The sequence below is a fragment of the Silurus meridionalis genome, chromosome 4, assembly GCF_014805685.1.
Source record: "Silurus meridionalis isolate SWU-2019-XX chromosome 4, ASM1480568v1, whole genome shotgun sequence".
Lineage (NCBI taxonomy): Eukaryota > Metazoa > Chordata > Actinopteri > Siluriformes > Siluridae > Silurus > Silurus meridionalis.
The window spans coordinates 16,849,332-16,869,651 of record NC_060887.1 but is presented as its reverse complement, the minus strand read 5'-3'; the positions used below and the strand labels follow the sequence as shown (position 1 = coordinate 16,869,651).

General features: G+C 40.9%; 2 protein-coding genes across 2 annotated transcripts in view; both read left to right on the top strand.

The window, feature by feature from the left end:
• The window catches only part of nbeal2 (neurobeachin-like 2), a 50,366-nt gene extending 44,414 nt beyond the window's left edge, over window positions 1-5,952 (top strand). The window contains exons 49-55 of the mRNA XM_046848005.1: window positions 794-966; window positions 1,279-1,373; window positions 2,455-2,571; window positions 2,658-2,819; window positions 2,940-3,088; window positions 3,645-3,780; window positions 4,053-5,952. Coding sequence (XP_046703961.1) covers window positions 794-966; window positions 1,279-1,373; window positions 2,455-2,571; window positions 2,658-2,819; window positions 2,940-3,088; window positions 3,645-3,780; window positions 4,053-4,160 — 940 coding nt within the window. The 3' untranslated portion in view covers window positions 4,161-5,952. The remainder of the gene's footprint in view (window positions 1-793; window positions 967-1,278; window positions 1,374-2,454; window positions 2,572-2,657; window positions 2,820-2,939; window positions 3,089-3,644; window positions 3,781-4,052) is intronic.
• Window positions 5,953-10,500: 4,548 nt separating this feature from the next.
• nradd (neurotrophin receptor associated death domain) lies at window positions 10,501-20,119 on the top strand. Its single transcript, XM_046846086.1, has 6 exons — window positions 10,501-10,823; window positions 14,845-14,977; window positions 16,178-16,546; window positions 18,026-18,254; window positions 18,871-19,013; window positions 19,110-20,119. The coding sequence occupies exons 1-6, from the start codon at window positions 10,770-10,772 to the stop codon at window positions 19,406-19,408; spliced, it is 1,227 nt and encodes a 408-aa protein (XP_046702042.1). The 5' UTR covers window positions 10,501-10,769; the 3' UTR covers window positions 19,409-20,119.
• The last annotated feature ends 201 nt before the right edge of the window (window positions 20,120-20,320 follow it).

The window sequence follows — 20,320 nt, the reverse complement described above, 5'->3', positions numbered from 1 at the left end:
CTTGGGGGGAAAAAAATAAAATGGAGCCTCTTGCTCTAACACACTATATGACCAAAGGTATTTAGCCACCCAATCATCAATTTGCTTGTTGAAGATCAATTTCAGATTTGGACTTTTCCCTCAATTTTCTAAAAACTTGACTGTGGGGATTTCAGCTCTAAGAGCAATAGTAAGGTCAGGCACTTATGTTGAGTAAAGAGACCCGGTCGGTTTTCCAGTTCATCCAAAAGTGTTCTATAGGGTTGATGTCAGGGCTTTGTGAAGGTCACGCAGGGTTTTCTACATCAAATTTTTCAAAAGATGAAATGGTGATGAACCTTGCTTTGTGAACAGGGGGGTTTCCATGTTGAAGCAGGTTTGGGTCGTGTAGTTCTGGAAAAAGAAATGCCTTAATAGACTTTTAGATAATTTTGCGCTTCAAGCGTTGTGGCGACAGTTTGGTAAAGACACAAGTGGGTCTGATGGTCAGGTTTCCAAAGACATTTGGCCGTACAGTGTATCAAAGTAATTTGCAGAGGAATCTTAGGCTTCTCCTACAGGCAGGGTATTTCAATTTCCTTTATCTCCTGGGGTATGTGTATGTGAACTTGCCTTTCCAAATCAAACACCAGGTTTTCAATTAAGTTTAAATCTAGAAATTGAGAGCAGTTGTTTTGTGTCCCTGCAACCATTTTTGTGAATGTATTAAGGATGAGGTTGTAATTGATTTTTAGGAGTGTTGTTAATTTTTTTTGTCAGTAATGCGGCAGAAACAATCTAACATTTTATTTTACTGTGTGTGTGTGATATTTAGAACTCATCGGTTCCTGAGTGGACCCTTCTCCCCAGGGGTGGACATGGGGGCCCAGGTGCTGGTGGTGTCCACTGACGCCCGCCTGCTGTTCAGCGGGGGGCACTGGGACTGCAGCCTCCGTGTCACCACACTGGCCAAGGCCAAACTAGTGGGCAGGATCTGCCGTCATGCAGGTGAGACATGAAAGCACAAGTAAAACATTCTAAGATATAAATTGACAAACATCCAGAGTTTTGGAAGGAAGAAGTGTGGTGTTATGAAATGATGTGAAATCTTTATAACAGTTTTAGAACTGAATAAAGTCACAGTGAATTATTCGATTATTACGGAAAGGAAAAGGTCCTACATACTAATCAGCATTTATAGAAAAAAAGATTCTCAGTACAACTTGGTATTTGTTGAAAATTGTCTTGGTTACACTGTAAGAATTATGTATCTTCTCTAAGAAACCGAATTGTCAAACTTTTCTCCTCACTGTGTTTTAGATGTGGTGACGTGTCTGGCTTTGGACCTGTGTGGTATCTACCTCATCTCAGGCTCTCGTGACACCACCTGCATGGTGTGGCAGGTTCTCCAACAGGTCTGAACAGTGTTTAATAACCCAGTATATCATTATGTTAGAGTTTAAATTGGAGACTATAGAACAATTATGGCTGCAGTTCACACATATACTATCTTCTGTTAACTCCATCTCGTACACTGGAATCCAAATTAAAAGCAAGTGTAAAAAATGACAGGATGTTGTAGGAAACTGCACATTCCAAAGTGTGTTGTTTTTATTATGCCACTGTAATGTTCAAAGTAATTTTTTTTGTTTTAGTAATGAACAGCAGTGAGTCTTTAAGCCTTTTATTTTATTATTATTTATTGCTAAGGAAAATTCATGTTTTTCTCCTCGCTTGAAGTCCTTTTTTGTCTTTTTTGATCGTACAGATAAAAGCAATACATCATTCAAATCTGTAAAGGGTCTACTTTTATTTGTAAAGACTTATAATAACAACAAAACCGACAGGGGGCGCGCTCTGCCGTCTCTGTCATCTCTCTTCACAAACACATAAATAAAACAAGCTGAATCTCAGGGATTATTTGCCTCACAGACATAATAAATATATGAATAGAAAGCTCAAAATCTCTACTTTTCCATTCAAGTCGAACACAAATATTCTCTGATTCTGTAATCCGTACGAAAGTTAGAGGAGGTACAGTTTCTCCGGTATCACCTTATTACCCGTCCGTGTGGAAACATAGCAAAAGTTCCATTTGGTGTCCTGATGATTTACGTAAATTAAAACACAATAATTACTTTAAAACATTTACAAGAATATTTTGTCTTCATGCTTTATGTTGTATATATACATACACACACAATCTTGTGATTTTATACAGATGGAACTAATATATTGTTTAGCTATTATTAAGCATTTTTTATGAACTTAATTGACCTTGACTGAAATATTTTTACCTACTTTATACTGCGGTTAAATGATCAGTCATGAGAAATTGCATTTGTTTTTTTCATAACTGATAAAATATTAAAATTAATTGGCAGTGGACTTATTCTACTAAATGCATTTAATTAATAAGAATCATACTCCACACAACTAAGGCAGAATGCTCATATAATATTTTCCTCTCTCTCTCTCTCTCTCTCTCTCCTGTAGGGTGGTTTCTCCACTGGTCTATGTCCACGACCTGTGCAGGTGCTGTGTGGTCATGATGTAGAGGTCACCTGTGTCTCCATAAGCACTGAGCTGGACATGGCTGTTTCAGGATCAAAAGTTAGTCACACTGAAAGCGAATCAGCTCTCACCTTCTCCTTGTTTCCACAAAATACCAATTTTTGCTTCATTCCCTACGTCGTCAGGATGGTATCGTGATCGTGCACAGCATCCGACGAGGACAGTATCTCCGCACGCTGCGTCCTCCCTGCGAGAGCTGCGTTTCTGTCCGTGTAAACCAACTGCAGGTGGGAATGGAGGGTCACATGGTGGCACAGTCTGTCCTGGAGGGCTGCTCTGGTGGGAAGGCAAGTCATCTTCTTTACTTTTGTGTATTGTTTCACTGTTTATGTAAACATGAATTGATGATTGTCTGGCATGCTTGTGTATTTATTTGTGTGTGTGTATGTGTGTGCTTGGTGTTGTAGGAGAAGTGTGCACTGCATGTGTACTCTGTGAACGGCACACTGTTGGCGTCCTCGGTGCTGGAGGAGCCAGTGTCGGCGCTGTATATGGTTTCTGACTACCTCATACTGGGCACACTACAGGGCAACTTGCACATTAAAAATCTGTTCAGGTAATCGGCAGCACTCGGGCTCTGGCAGGTTGTTAGCTCCGCCTCTGACGAGGTTTTATTAATGCTATGCTTAACCTTTAGCTTGACTGTGTGTACTCTCACCTTGTCTAGTCTGCATATCAGCTTAGGCTACAGAAAAATACGATCTTAAAAATGTTTAAAAGAGTCTCCGAGTTTATTCCTCCTTGGTTTGTAACGCTTTAAAGCTTTTTTTGCTCTGGCATGGAGTCCACAAGTGCAAACCTTTTTGATTCCTCTTAGATCAAATCCATCAGTTTGCTTTCTGGAAAAAATGCTGATACAACTTATGGAAAATCTTTTGTCTAACAGACTTACAAATGGTATCTATATTAAATAGTCAGGACGTTTCTTTTTATTTATGCTCACGAAGATTTTCAGTGTGGTCTCAGGCATTTGGATGCCAATGTATGTAAAACTCAAAACTGTATTTCATCCAGAACCAATGAATCCTTACAGAACCCTTTTCTCCAAGTCTGGATATGGTTTTGTAGTCATAAGGGCAGTTATTAAATATTGATGGGGGTTTGTGTTGCAGCTTAGAGCAGGCTACTAAGCCCTTGGCGCTGAAGCTCCCTATTCGCAGTGTATCAGTCACCAAGGAGAGCAGTCACATTCTGGTGGGACTGGAGGACGGCAAACTCATCGTTGTGGGAGCTGGAAAACCAGAGGAGGTAAAAAAAAAAAAAAAAGAAAGAAACTCTTTGGTGTAGTAACAAAAAAGAAATAAATCCCAGAATTTGGATTTTCAGCGTTTTTGACTTGTCACCCGAGTGGAAGTTTCAAATTTGTGCCTCAATTTGACATCATATTTGTTTAACTGTAGACAAATCATGACAGTGTTTCCTAACAAACAGCAGGTTGGCTGCCTAGTTACTGCATCGTGCTCTACTAATTGAACTAATGGTAAAGTAAGACATTTCCCTCTGTGTGTGTGTTGATTTAGGTGCGCTCAGGCCAGTTCTCTCGGCGTCTCTGGGGATCTACACGCAGAATCTCTCAGGTGTCTTCAGGAGAGACTGAATACAACCCTACTGACCATGCTGGGAAATGAGCATACACACTCCGCATGCCTTCAACAGCACTCTTTATACACACACACACACACACACACACACACACACCTGAGATGTTGACCCTGTAGACAGGTCTGCATACTTAGGGCTGCTGCTCTGGTTTTATGGATTAAAGCAGAGTCACCCAAAGCTGCACTTTTTAAAAACAAGCAAAAGGAAAAGGGACATTTCTATTTTATTATATTGGACTGTTTTTTTTTGTTGTTGTTTTTAGAAGTAATCATTCCAAAGCGTGAGAATCTGAGAAAGGCTTACACTCACCTGAACTGGGATGTGAGAGTGGATTCAGTCTCGGAGCCAGGAATTCTGGAATAACAGGACGTCCTGACACACACCATGTACGCTGGGGACGAAGCTAAAGACACACAGACCTCTCTTGAGCTGCTGGTTGTGGCCGGAGTGTGTCGTCATCTGTCAAGCAGCCCACACACTGATATATTAACAGGATCTTTTAGCATTGTGTGTGTAAGGAATAGAGAGAGAGGAAAGAAAGAAAGAGCATTCGCTTCTTTTTTTTTTTTTTTTTTTTTAATGTGTGTGTGAGAGTGTGTGGGTGAATATCCCGTGGTTGCACGCAGTTGCTTAAAGCAATTATCAAAGCACATTTAGTTAACTTTCGCTTGATATTTTGCTCTTAATGCACCTCGAGATTCAAAAGACTTGTAAAATTTGTGCCTTTAACGAAAATTTCTGTCTGTTACTACACTGTTAGACAAATCTATGTTTGTAATGGCGTATTTTTGCGTCGCACTCGTTTGTGTCGTTTTTGTAGCGGGCTTACGCACTGGTTGCAGGTTTTTGTTTGGGTTTTTTTTTGTTTTGTGTGTGTGTAAAAAAAAAAAAAAGTGCCTCTCTGATTCCTGTGTTAAAATGCATCGCTTTGGAAGAGTATATTTTATTCAATTCTCATCGTCGTCGTTGCTCTTCGTTCCTGCGTGTCTTCTGCTTTCAAGTGCCTCAAAGACTAAAATGATTCAAAACAATGAATCTTAGCAATACATGAAACTGCTTTTACACTTGTCGTGTAAATGTGAGTCTTGGCGTTAAGCGTTTCGAGTCGCCCGCACTGGTATGTTTTTCTTTTCTTTTCTTTTTATGGTGAAACACTCGATCCTTTGAAGAGTGTTGTGAGTCTGTAGAACACATGGGAATGCAGCCATGCTGAGCTCGAGCTGCACTGTCCCCCTCCCCATCCCTTGGCCCTATGGACTGCCGCTCAGCACACATCCTTTTTTTTTTTTACCACCCAGCTTTCCCTGCTCGTCTTTTCTACTATAATACAGGTCAAACACTGGCAAGCGCGAAATGTTTGATGCCTTTTAAAGCCTTCACCACTGCTGTTTTGTTCGACTGGACCCACGCCACCTCTTCACGCACTTTTTTTTTTTTAAATTCCTGTTACAATCTGAAGCAATGTACTCAAGTTTGTGTTTCTCATTTGTTGTGAACACTGCTGTGCAGAGTGAATGAGTCTTTTCATGTTAGCACCATTGCCTTCTATTCATGCCTTGCACTCCGCGTAAACACAGCGGGAATAAACGATGTGACGAGATGCCCTGCGGTGAGCTCTGGCACGCACACTGTTGGGAGTTTTGTCTTCACACCAATTCATATCGCTGCGTTCGGTCTTGTAGCTGGCTGGTGTTTATTAACCGCCGCAAACTTTGCATCTGTGATCCTTTTTTTGTTCTTGTTTTTTTTTTTTTTTCCCCCATATGTGTAAGAGTGGGTGTGTATGAACATGAAATACATCTTGTTTCTTTCTTTCAATCGTTCCGTTGCCTCATTTTTCTTTTATGTAGGTATCAGACATCTCATCTTATTTGGTTATGTATACACTAAAGAAAGGAAAATGATTTCATTTGCAATAATTCATATTGCGTCTGGACTTTTTAATACTTTCATTAGTGATAGTCTTTTCAATTAGTTCACCCTTGATGGGACACAGTGTCTTCTCACTGACATGTTTGGAGTTGTTCAGGTTTTTTAATGTGAATAAATCATTACATACCACAACAGCAGTTGTAATAGCAAAAGCAACCAGATTTGTAATAACTTTACATTTATTTTTTAAAAGCTGTTTTTTTAATAACTACTTCTTCTTCTTCCGGCTTCTCCCATTAGGGGTCGCCACAGCGGATCATCTGTCTCCATACCCCCAATTTTCAGCTGTTAGATCTTATATAGAGAGGTGTGTGTGTTTTTAAATCATGTCCACTCACTCTGATCCAGAGAACCTGAGCTAAATCTGGTTTTAAAGTATTTTATTATAAAACTGCAACATAATAAAATGTGGGGGGGGAATAAAAGGTCTGGATATATTCTAAACACACTGCTTCCATTAATACACTGTTTTTAGATGGTAAGTACCAAGAGACTTTTCTCTAAAAAAAAAAATAATAAATTTTATTGCCATTACCAAAATATCAAGAATATAAAAAAAAATGATATCATGTTTAATATTTGACTGATTCAAATATTTAATTATCATGAGCATTTTAAATACAGTCCTGTTTTCAGTCCTCAAATATTCCAATGCCGGATTCCAGAGCTGCAATGATCCTGAGCAGGATAAAGCAGTTACTGAAGACGATGATAAATAAGTATTTCCAGTGCAGGTATCAATTTATATTACAGGTCACACAAACCATCATTATTCAGGAGAAGCTGGTGCACATACAATAAGGTGAAAATATTGAAACACCGGATGAAACACTGGTAAGCAGTTAATGTTTGCAAATAACCACTGTAAATATAAAAATGTGATTTTATATACTAAAATATGTTTTCTAACTTTACAGAAACATGCATGCAATAATGTACAACCCTTTGCCGTGTCACATTAGTGACTGAGCGATTTCTCTTCAGTATCTCTTTTTATTCTATTCAACATTCTCTTCGAAACGTCTCGCTCTACGCCTCCCTCCTCCTGTCCTGACGTGTCAATCCAATCAGGGTTGAAAAGGTCACAGTTACCCTACATTTATCTGGCTGAGGAATCCTTTGATGCGCTCGTGGGCCGAACATCCTGTAGCTCTACTCATAAACACCCCAAGGGGGACAATAGAGCCGGGGGGGTTTGGAGAGAGACAGCCTGTGGCCTTTCCAGCCAGAGCACGCTCAGAGAGAGAGATAGAATGAGAGAGGATGACGGGAGGGAGGAGAGAGTGTGGGGTTATGGTCACTATTCCGTCTCTGATCTCTCAGGCTGACAATGGGAGGAGGGCTTGACACCTCGCTCTCCATAAAAGCAGGTATCTCCTTCCCAGTCCTGAGGCAGGGGGAAGGAGAAAGAGAAATGGAAAGCCCCTGACAATTACTTGTTGTCTGAGTGCTTACTGTTAGAACCACAAGCACTTGTGAACAACCGTGAATCCTCTTCACCCCTCCTAGATTCACTGCTGACCACCTATTTGTTACCCTCTGGAAATCTACAGGATGACAAGCCTTGCGTATCTGATTGTGGGTTTGGACTTGCAATGTAAATTCCATCATTGGCTGCAATCACTAATATAATTCTTGGAAATGTATGCATTTAAGATTTAAAAAGGGGAAATGTGTGTCAAAATACAGTGCATTTAACATTTTTCAATGAAATCTACATGTCAATATTTACAATATTGCCCTCAATATGATGTGTTAGGAAAATAATTGCATGCTTTTACAGACCTAAAAACAGTATAGATCGGTCATGCTGAATTGTAAAGCTGTATCTTCTTAATTCGCCTAAACTACCAAAATATATCAGGAAACTTTTGTAGATAGTTGCATAAATCCTTTCATTGGCCAGTTTTCACTTGTTTTTTTTTTTACCAGTTACTTCAAGAAACACTTTGCCCTGCTAGTGATATTTACTGATTTACAGATATAACAATATGGAGCAAATTGCAAGGCTGCATTTCAGTGCTGAATTGTGCATCAATAGAAAACAAAAAGTGCCGACCACTTTTTTTGTTTTATCCCTGATGAGTAATTAACCCTCTAACAAGCTGTGTAGAAGTGGACTGCTAAAATGAAAGACATATGGTGAAAATCAAGAAAAACAATCGCAGGCAAATGTCAAAACTAGACAGTTGCATAAACACAAACGAGCAACACGGTCCACACATATCCAGCTAAAAAAGGACAATAAATGAAGTGATATTAACACGTTTTGATGTGCGAATATCGTCTCTTGATTTAAAGAAAGTTTAAAATGTTTTCTGAAATAATCAGCTGAAATCCAGATAATAATAATAATATAAATCGAAACAGCTTGTTTGTATATCAAATGAATTACTTATACACAGCTTTAAGGGTGAAATCAAGAAAACCAATCGAATTACAATTTGCATTTTTATTAAAAGCTGCACATATCTTTTTTTTGTGAAAGTTGGATGTTTTAAAAGAATATTAGATGTTAGGATCTTCCAGGACCCTAAAAAAACTAAATACAGTAATTTTGTCTCTGCAGGTTATATTACAGCCAGACCATTACTTAATAACGTACAAATAAATGATCCAAAAACACTTTTCTAAACAAATCATTTAGCCAAATCTCTTCCTTATTACATGATAGCATAATATATGCTATATATACAATATGTACAATTCAGTTGTACACAATTATGTATATATATATATTATATTTGGTGTATGTGTAAAAGTGTATACATCAGACTGGGGTTGAGGTTCACACTGTGCAGCCTGAAGTGCTCATAAAGTATCAGCTGTTCTTTACTAAACTCTAAACAGCCAGTGGATGCTGAGACACATATCTGTTTTATTCTTTTCTCTTTTTCTCTTTCTGTGTCTCTTTGAAGCTATCCTCTCATTGTATTTTGGGGGCCGTCTCCATTTGTTGCCCTCTGAAGTATCCAGACCTCATGTGGTGCATCCCTGCGGCTTTACAACCACAGCCACTGACCGCTTGTTTATCTAGAAGCCCTTCAATCGCTCTGATTCAAAAAAAGACTGGACTATTTATCTCGAGTCAAGACGAGCATACAGGTATAGACGAGACGGGTCTCCGATACACACACACACACACACACACACACACACACACACACACACACACACACAATATCCAAAACCCTATAATGGAGTGGGTCTATTCTCAACTCATAGATTTCACCACTGCACTTACTTACAGTAAAATCCCATGCATTTCATGATGTGATTGTGTGAATAATATATGATTGTATGTAAAAATCATTATAAAATGAATCTTTTCAAATGAATTGCATGTCCTGAACATGTGACATCATGTGAACAATATGGGATGTGTGAAAAATATATTCAAATAAAAAAATATATTATATTAAATATAATATAAATTAAACTCATTCTTATATGTAAATTACATAATAATAACAAATTAAGAAATCAAGTCAAATAAAGAAGCTTTTATTGTCATTTAAACCATATATAGCTGATGCAGTACACAGTGAAATGAAACAACGTTCCTCCAGAACTCCTACATACGATGATGCTACATACGACAACAATCACAGAAACAGAAAACACAGGGTTAGGGACTAGTAAGTGTCCTCGCCACATAAAGTGCATGTGTGCAAGACAGTGCAAAGACAACACACAAAACACAAAATAGCTCCGCCAGTAAACCTGTTGTAAAGAGACAAAGTGAACAGTAGCAAAAACGTAAACAAAAAGTTGTGCAAAAAGAGCAAATAGCAGCAATCCAGGAAAGATGTACAAAAACAGCATGTAAACAGTTTATGGTAATGAAGTGATGTAATGTGAGTGGAAATCACATGAAAATCAGATTCAAAAATCCATGTGTAAATTTTATGTGACTCCGGTGACATCATTATGTAATGATTAATAATAACAATAACAATAATAATAATAATAATAATAATAATAATAATAATAAGTAGAAGATTTAATAACCAATTTGCTAGTGTAATTTCTCTCACTCTCTTTTAACAAGTAGGCCAGCAATACAATGATACGCTCATTTATTCATCCCTTCCTCCATCCACTTATTTTACCCATCCATCCATTCATATCTGCATCCATCCCAACAACCATCCTTTTCTTTGCCCATCCATCCATCCATCCATCCATCTATCCATCCAAACTTTTCTTTACCCATTCATCTATTCGACCATCCTTTTCTGTACTAATCCATCCATCCACACATCCCTTTTCTCTCTTCCTAACCCTGTCCACACATTTCCCCTCCATCATTCTCTCTCTCTCTCTCTCTCTCTCTCTCTCCCCCTCTCCCCACTCTTCTCTCTGCCCAATCATGGACGAGCACAAAGTGACGTCAAGGCGGACCGCCAAAGCGCCTCAAAAGCGGCTCGCGCACACTTCAGTGTTGTGATGGCAGTGCGCGCGGAGCGGAGTGAGTCCGAGTCTAGTAATCACGAAAACAGAGTGAAGTCCTACAGGAACTCAAACCGGGATTATTCATCACTCACGTCTCGATGTTTATAGCGTAGAAGTGTTTCAGGTTTAGCGGGTGTAGCTTTTAGAGTCTCCTCTTAACGCGCGCGCTCAACCACACACACACACACACACACACACACACACCTACGATCTGTGATTCTGCGCGAGCCTGAAAGCAGAAGCCCGAGATGAAGTTCGTCGCAGCGCTTCTCCCTCTTTATCTCCATCTCACAGCTCTGAAGGTGAGTACAGCAGCAACGTGCTGCACTGGAACATCTGGAACATCTCCAACATCCTGCTTTTCCAGCATTACTTCTGCTTATTAATACAGTGTGTTCTGTTACATGATCTCTGCAATGTCAAAGGCTTTCTATAACATTACATGTATAACTGTAACACTGTAAAAAAAATCAATAGTCTAAAAAGTTCTTAAATGGGTACAATAAAAGGGGTTTGTACTCATTTGTATGACTTTATCACATCTGGTCATTATTAAGTATACGGTTTGTATGCTGTAAAAGAATTCTTGATGGATCTCATGGCTGATTTTAGCTGTAACTATTGTAGACGTACACTATCGCAATTACAAATCATTTCATACAACCCCATTTACAGAAATATTATTATTACATATTATTGTATTATCATATATATATATATATATATATAGTCAAAACCGTACAATAATATATGCTACATCAATATGTGATTTTTCCTTTCAAACTATAGGACTGTAAAATATACCAGCAACAATAAATTAGCTATAAAACTAATGCTGTTTTGTTGAAGAAATCTGCTGTTAAATGCTGGTCTTTGTGTTTCTATCCTTCTATCCTTCTGTGCCATGTTGTTCCCAGAATTCTGTATACATTCTCTCTTTATTCTCTGTATCAAAACATGGCATTCTGGAGAACTTTGAGAACAGGGAGAAAAAAAAAAAGCTATGATCTAATCGGGTTGTTATGCTCGCTATCTTCAAAGGAGGACTCTGTTCTTGTGCTCGTGCGAGCTTTTTGTTTTAGGCATGAAATCGCTGTAAGGCAGATGCGGGTCATTCGGTGCATAGAAACAGTGTGAGGAATGAGGACAGTGCCACATCTGTCCCTTAAGTCAGCACATGGTGAAAAGGCAACCACAGCATAAGCACGGCTGGTTCTGTGTATGTGTGTGTGTGTGTGTGTGTGTGTGTGTGTGCAGAGTGTAGTAATTATCCTCATTTTCTCCTGGTCTGTGGATAGCAAGAGGGGGGGAGTTTGTAGTTTGGTAATTTGACTTTCCGTTTTGCTGCATGGCTTTGGTATGTGTATGTGTGGTTCCTCAAAATCCCCTCCCCTTCCTCAAACAGCCTCCTTTGAGGCGATTTTTTGGGTCCTTAACTTCTACCTGGCAGGTCTGTAAATCAGGAGCTTGAAGTTTTATTGGAGAGAGAGAGAGAGAGAGAGAGAGAGAGCATGGTAATTCATGGGGGTCCAAATAGGATGATCCATTTGTGGGAACACGTGTCACATTTTCACATTGCTACAAAATACTTTATATTATTTATGAGACTGGTGCAGTATCTACTTCTTTTCAGTTCGTACATGCAGATTTTTTCCCACTTTTATTACACATTGAATATACTTTTGTACCACTAGTTTAGATTTAATGATCAGTGTGCATGTTAATAAAGATCCCATGGATTTTGGTACATTTGACTTGATTTCTTATTTGAGAAAAAAAAAGTTCACATGTCTGCAGTTCGGCTGCTGTTGAAGGTTTGTGACAGACATCTGGGTGTGAAGCTGTGGCAATAAATCCCATTTTCTGACTGAGCTGCAGTCTCATGTGCCCTTTGAAGTGTGTCTTTCAGTCCTGTCATTAATCCCTTACACACACTCCACATGCGCCCATACATCAAGTCCAGTCAGCAGCGTGTGTGTGTATGTGAGAGTCAGTGTGTGTGAGAATGAGTGAGTGACCAGGACAGCCGCAGAGCAGAGCTCGCTGATCTTTGGTGGTCCTTCTTTGGCAAACTGGTGGAAACAGGAACCTCTTAAGCTAGTGCTGAACAACTGTGCTCTCTCTAGGGGCCCTATCCTGTGTCCCTCGGAGCGTAGGATAAAATCTTTGTTGAGAGACTTCAGGATCAAAGGCGTGAGCCCGATTCATGCTAACTGACTTCTTTCGTATGCAACGTTTCCACCTCACCGAATCCGCTCGCAGACCCTGTGGTCGTTCCGACGATGTTTACCCGTCTGGAGTTTATTCAGTGTTTGGAGACAGTTAGTGCCAGCATAGTTTATAGAGTAGGCAACATTTAATGCCATATTAGGAAATTAAAAAGGGAAAATGTCCTTAATTGCCTAATATGGCATTCAGTGTGACCGAAAACAGCTTGTGCTGTTGCTCTCGCACGCTTCTCTCACACTATTCGTTTTGAAATAATTCTAACACGGTTCCTTTATAACCCACCAATAGAACACTAACAATTGTACTATTGCAAAACCTTTCAAATGGCCATATACATACTATATTCCTTTCTTTGATATTCTGTTTTGAAAGAGAGTTAAGCACAAAACAGAGGTTTAAGGATTTATTCCAAACGCATGTCTGTGTAATACCATACTGTGAAGTTCATATCCTGTTATTACAGCTCTCGTTCCCTCCATCAAGTTGAATCAGCATTGCGTCTTTTATGAACCGTAATGCCAGCTTAATACAGTCTGCCAGGATGATTATGGAATGAATGCTCAGCCAAGGCTGTAGACTGGAACTAGTTTTAGCCTGTGGGTATAGCTTTGTGCGTGTGTGAGTGTGTGTTCACGTTTCGACAGGTCAGTACACGCGGCCCAGAGATCAGAGAGAGCGAGAGAGACATCAGAGAGGTTGTTGAGGTTTTGCTTCCCCCCCTCCCGCTTTGCAGGAGGTTGGTTGTTAGACATCTGTTTGCTCTTGTCAGCTCCCTGGAGGGCAAAAAAGGCCAGTCTGCCTTAAACCTAGCACACGTTTCAAGCACAGCAGTACTGACCTTTTCTCACACATCTGCAGTACTGCAACAGGGGGACACACATCAAAGGGCACACACTCGCATGCTAGACTCGCTTCGTCTGTCCGCACCCTGTCCTCAGGACTGCAGTCGTGTCCCCTCCCCGCTGCCGCATTTTCCTTCTTGGAGCACATGCGAGGACAGCTGTGGTATTTCTGCTTCATATCTACGTCCTGTGCATTCATTCTCCTCTTGCCCTTTCCTCTGATTAATTTTCTCAGGTCTCTTTTGTCCCATTTGCATTCACACCCATGTGTGTAATGTTCCAGAGTGCCAGAACAGCCTTACCCTCCTCCCAGTACCCCCCCCCCCCCACCCTGTCTCTCTCTCTGCTGTTTTAATATCTTCTTTCCATTGTGTGTGGCTGTGTTTGATTAAAGCCAGTCACAGCTGTTAGACAGTAAGACACACTGGAGACATACCGCAGGGTTCAGGACCACTCAGAATCGGGGTCCGTCACCAATCACTACAGACCAGAACCAACACTTTGGGGGATTAGAAACAGTACATTTTTATTTACAGTTAGTCACTTGGCAGATCCTTTTATCCAGAGTGGCTTATAAGAGCAAGGCTGGAGGTTGAAGGGTGGTGGTGTTTCTCGAAGGCTTTTATTGGATGTCTGACCACTAACATAGCTCTCGTTTTCACTCAGTTGTGTTATCGCGTTTGTACTTATGTGCTATGTTTTCTACTCGATGTACTGAAAATGTAGCGTATTGAAAAGTGGGCTGATTTATTGTAAAGTAAATCGTTTCTTGCCTGACAGACCAGTGTGAAGTTTGAAGAAAGAGGTTCTAGTGTAATGTTAAAACCCTCACACCAAAAGGTTATCTGATCCCCTGTGTTCTCCTCATCTGTCTTTTGAGGCGACTGTTGATCCTCTCATTTGCATTGCTAATGAATCATTGTTTTCAACACAGCCCCCGTTTTAACCTGCTAGACCACTCAGAACCACCGATATTCTTGTGCTACGGAGCAGTCATGTAACAACTTCAAATAATTGTGGGGTTTTTTGTTGGTATTATTATATTTTTCTAGGTTTTTCTTACACAGTTTTTCATGTTTTTATAGCACCAGGGCACTATGACATATTCCTTGAACATGTAACTCATGATACTTGGTAATAAAGATGAATCTGATTTTATAGTAGCGCTGTCATTAGTGCTGCTCTCCTTTACTATGAGAAACGTATCATTTGTCATTCAGCAGTGTGTATGTGTGTGTTTCTGTTTGTGCAGGTGGTGGAAGGTGATGTGTGTGCTAGCGGGAAGTTTACGTCTTTGGGTGAGTGCTGTAGTCTGTGTCCCGCAGGCACAGGAGTGGCGTCCAATTGTGAACAAGAAGACACCAAATGCCAGCCATGCCATGAGGGTGAGTGTTTCAGATACAGCGCCGAAATCACGTGTGGGCACCAGTTATTTCCTAGAAGCCATTTATGTTCTGGTTATTACAAAATGAACCCTTTTTGTATTTACTGACTCATTTTATTGAGCTGTTTAGTCACTAAAAATCTGTGAGGTTTCAGCTGGATTTGCAGTCATGTGCAGTCTGATTCCTCAGCCAGCAGGATTGTTACATTTCCAACACGATTTGATTGAGTATGTTTACGTTTTCTTGAAAAGTAATTGTGTGTTAATACGTTTAATAACGAGAGAAAAAAAATCCAAAGGTTTTTTCTCGTTTACATCATTTGGCAGACGCCCTCGTTCAGAGCGACTTACAATTATCTGTGGGTTAAGACCCTGGCTCAGGGGCCCAGCAGTGGAAGCTTGGTGGAATTTGAACTCTTGACCTTCCAATCGGAAATCCAACTTCTTAACCACTGGACTACCACTTCCCTTTTTGCATAGTTCATGGCTAAAATTCAGCCAAAGAGCTTTTCTTTTTCTTTTCTTTTTAAACCAATGTACGCATATTAACAGTAATGTAGTGAAAAGTTTAGAATGTGGACTAAAAGTAAACCATTTGAAAGTTTCTTTGCCTTTGAATACATAGAATGACATGTTCTGACATGCCTAGTACATGTATGTACTCAGTATATGCTGTGCAGTGGTGCATAAAAACATTGAATCGAATTACTTTACTACAGTTCAAATCAGGAAACCTTTTCTCTACACCTTTTAAACTCTACATCTCGGAATAACATGGCGTTCCATACTACCCTGAAGTGAACACATAGATTTTATTAAATGATAACATTTTGTTGAAGTTTGTGTGGAGAAATCGTGGATATAAAAGCAGTGTCCTTAAAAGGGTATAAAGCTCATGAGACTGGAACCTTGAAATTGTATAAATGATTCATATAAGATTCATAGATCAGTTAGTACATAAATACATTCATATACAAGTACTTTTGCTGAAGACATATTAAAGCAGAGTGTTTATACATTTGCACAAGTACTTCATCCATAGTGGAATGCTGTGAAAATATAAGCATGTGTTTTGAAGCCGCTCCACATCTTAATCCAGTGTGTGTGTGTGTGTGTGTGTGTGTGTGCAGATATATTTGTAGGAATTAAGATGTCAGTAGAAGCTCATTCTTTAATCTCATTGTCCCTCCCTCATACACAGGTGTGACGTTCTCAGGCTTTGAAGGACTGTCAGGATGCCAGCCTTGTTCTCAATGCCCTTTAGGCATCCCCCAGCTGGCACACTGCACCGTCACCCAAGACACACATTGTGACTGCGGAAAGGATTTCTTCCTGTGGAAGCGATCGAACGAAACCGACTCAGTCTGCGCCCCGTGTGCCGCTTGTGGGCGTGGAGAGGGTGTAGTGCGAGCGTGCGGCCCGGCAGGAAACACGGTGTGCCAGCCGTGTGGTCCAGGCACCTTCTCAGAGGACAAAAGTTACAGCCAGGCCTGCATGCCATGCTCCCTGTGCAGCGAGGACAAGGTGGAAATCCGGTCGTGTCAGCCTGAGTCAGACACACTTTGCATGGGTTGGTACACGACTCTGAAACTCTGATCTGTAGCATTTAACGTTCAGTTTTGATGTCACAATCCTGTCGGTAAATTTAGTTAAATAGAGCACCAATACCAATTACAACTAGAACAAAATTCTCAATAAAACACAAAAATACAGAAGAAACGTCTGTCCATTAAACGGTATAAAATAGCGGGAGCTAGGTAAATAATCACTTGATGAAAATGCATATTATTCCCCAAACCAAAGCAACAATAGGCTGCTGTGTGTGTGTGTGTGTGTGTGTGTGTGTGTGTGTGTGTGTGTGTGTGTGTGTGTGTGGTCCGTGTGTGCTCGCTTGTGGATAAACACAACGCTGCTCACAGGCGTTACAGAATATCCAGCTCTTCCACTTGATATAGTTTCTGCTCTAATTTGCCACACGGATCGTTAATTTTATTCTATTTGAATTTGGTTGCTTTTGGTCAGCGAAACTCCCATTCGCGTGTGGAGTCAGTTACACAGGCCAGGCCTCTAAATATAACACAATACAATTTAACAACACAGACACATATAGACGTGTGTGTGTGTGTGTGTTAGTTATATAATGAACATGTGGCAAGCAGCAGCAGCACTGAGAGAGAGAGGCATTTTCTCCTCATATTAACTATCTGTGGTGTGTATAAGCCTGAATCAGGAGCAGGGAGAACGAGGAAAACAGGGTTAATAAACCTGTCACTGTGATGCAGTACCTTCATTATGTTTATGCATGTGAAGGTAATGCAGGAATGCAGCAGGTTTTGCTGCAGATCTGACACCTACACCAACCGCCTCAGTTTGAAACGTGTGAGATTTGTTAAGTCGGTTAACAGGTTTCCAGGCAGCTGGATAGCGGGTCACGACCCACACTGACTGCTGGAGGGCTGCTTAAGACACAGCATGAGACAAAACACTCAGCCTGAACAGGGCAAGGCTACAATGTTTGATCTGCATTTAGTGATCCCACAAGGGTGTGTGTGTGTGAAATATTAATTTGGTTGGAGGGGATTTCCCCTATGGCAGGACTGTGAAGCTTCACTGAGTGATATTTGTGTTGTGTTGCATGCCTGTTCCTTCCTTACATTTCAGCTTACAACCTGGTACTCCAGTCGTGCCTGGCACGCAGGCGGGCTCTGACCATGTGTTGCTCACATTCTTATCTTGTGTGTGTGTGTGTGTGTGTGTGTGTGTGGGGCGAAAGCGTCATCTTGCTCCTCTTAATGTGGCTGTTGGAATTCTGCATAGATTCCATCCTGCTTGCGACCAGATGTTGTTCCCTGTCACTATTAATAAAGGTTATTAAGCATTTAAAGCAACGGGGTACAGTGACGATATTTCTGGTCGTCATGCGCGAAACATTTCTAAACAAACAGATTTATTTTCCCCGTTGTGAATCCTAATTAAGGTGTGGAGAGTTTTCAGATGCGGAAAAAATCCTGTGTCGAAACGGTTGATGATGCGGATTCTTTGCCTGCAGATCAAAACCTGCACATCTTTTCGAGAAACGGATCCGAGGGCCCGTGGGAGTTTCCACGCCGACCCGCTGTGTCGGACGAGGAGCGTGAAAAGAAGAATAAAATTGTGACAGGATCGGAAGCTCCAGACCTTAACTCTCAAGACCATCAAGGAGGCAACAACATCCTGATCTACGTGTCTGTGCTGGCAGCCGTGGTGCTGGGACTCCTGATCTACGTCGCCTACAAGTGGTGAGAAATCCGACTGCTTTATCATATTGCAAAAAATTATATGTGTCAATGAAATGTGCCAGTCTTACTGATAGTTACACTATGTGGACAAAAGTATTGGGCCACCTGACTTATCTAGCCATTCTTTTTTTTTATTTCCTGAACTGATACCACAGGATGTCTTAAATCTTCCTTTCCTTAGACATAACAATGTGTAGCAATTGTACACAAAGCAAGCTGCATGAAGATATGGTGGGTTGGAGTGGAAGATCTTCAGTGGCCTGCTATAGAACTCAGACAAACCCTGTTGAACATCTTTGGGATGCTATAGAACGTCTCATCAGCACCTGACTTTACTAACATCCTTGTGGCTGAATGAGCACAAATCTCCACAACCACATTTCAAAATCTAGTAGAACATCTTCCCAGAGGAGTGGAGGGAATAATTATAACAGCAAACTGGGAATAAATGCAGAACGAGGATAGTCAGGTGTCCATGAAGAACTCTTAGCTTGACTGTATTTCTATAGCACTTGCTTGTTTACTCACAGGCAGCCGTTTTATCCGACCCCAAAAGACTGATAGGTATTAAAATGCTTAATGATTATAAGCTAATTAATATGTCTGTGTGTATTAGCTGGAAATCTTTCCAGCAGAAGCGGGCTCTGGGGAAAGCCCGTGCTGCAGAGCTGAACAACGTGGTGGAGGGCGAGAAGCTACACAGCGACAGCGGCGTGTTCCTCGACTCTCACAGCCTGCAGGAGAGCCAGCCGAGCAAAGGTAAGCACAGCAGTCTCACCTCCACGTGCTCTACACTGTTACTGCTACAGTACGTCCAGGCTGAATGCCGAACCAACACTGTCGTCTCCCCTGCAGGCAGCAAGCAGAACGTGCGTTACGCGAACCTGCCCCCTCACAGGCAGGACGAGGTGGAGAAGCTCCTGGCTGAGGGTGGAAGCCGGAGCTGGAGGCAGCTGGCCAGCGTGCTGGGGTACGAGCAGGAAAAGGTGGACATGTTCGGCCGTGGCGAGGACCCCGTCCACACACTGCTGACTGACTGGGGGCTACAAGACGGCTCCACACTCGAGCTGCTCTCCAGCGCACTGACCAACATCGAGCGCCAGGACGTAGCCAAAGCACTCAGTTCCCCCAGTCAAGGTATCAGCATGGTCTGATCTGTTCATTTCACATGGACAACAATGGACCCGAATGAGGAAAAGAGCACAGCACTCGTTTCTGCATTACAGAAAAAAAGACTTTAGCCTCCAAAAAGAAGGAAAAGAACTGTATCCTGCTTGTTTTATAATCAATATAAGTGCCTTTTTGCTCATTTCTGCAGCGCTTTCCACCAAGAATGGATGCTCTGCTCATCTTCCGTTTAAGACGGTTTTGGTATTTATGTGCAGAAGACGGACTTCCATTTCAGAGTATTGACAAGCCGAAACAAAACATGGTACCTCTGTAACAGGAGGGGAAAAAAATAATCTGTGGTTCAGATGGCTTTGGTTACTGCCTGCAGGTCGTGTTTCACTGCTGTTTTCCACTCACTCCTGCAGGAGAGAAACTTTTTCTTCTGGGGAAAATAAAATGCCCTTAGTTTTTACTAACGAAGGCATTCAGACTCATCGAATCCTGAGTCACACGAGCACACCATCAGGAGCAATGCGTGTTTTATAGGGATGAGGTGTGCTGTGTGGTAGCAGAGATCTATGCAGGAACTGATCATAAAGCACTGTTTCTGTGCGTGTGTAAAACAGTTCATCAGCATCTACAACTTAAGGGAGCAACATCATGCGACTTTGTGTTTTGTTTGTCCTGTCAATCATGAAAACATTTTGTCTTCTTTGTCTTTTAATAAAAAATAAATAAAACATTTTTAATAACCACCCGTGTGAGCACAGAATGAGAGTATTTCTTTTTTCTTTTCTAAGTTGAAAAAGATTTATTTTAGCATCGAAGGTAACAGGAAATAAATCACTTTACATATCGAGTTGTTCAGGTTTACATCATAAAGTCTTTACAGTGGAAAATGGCAGGTTATTTTTTTATTATTTATTAGAATGCGAGTATTTTAATGACAACCTTTT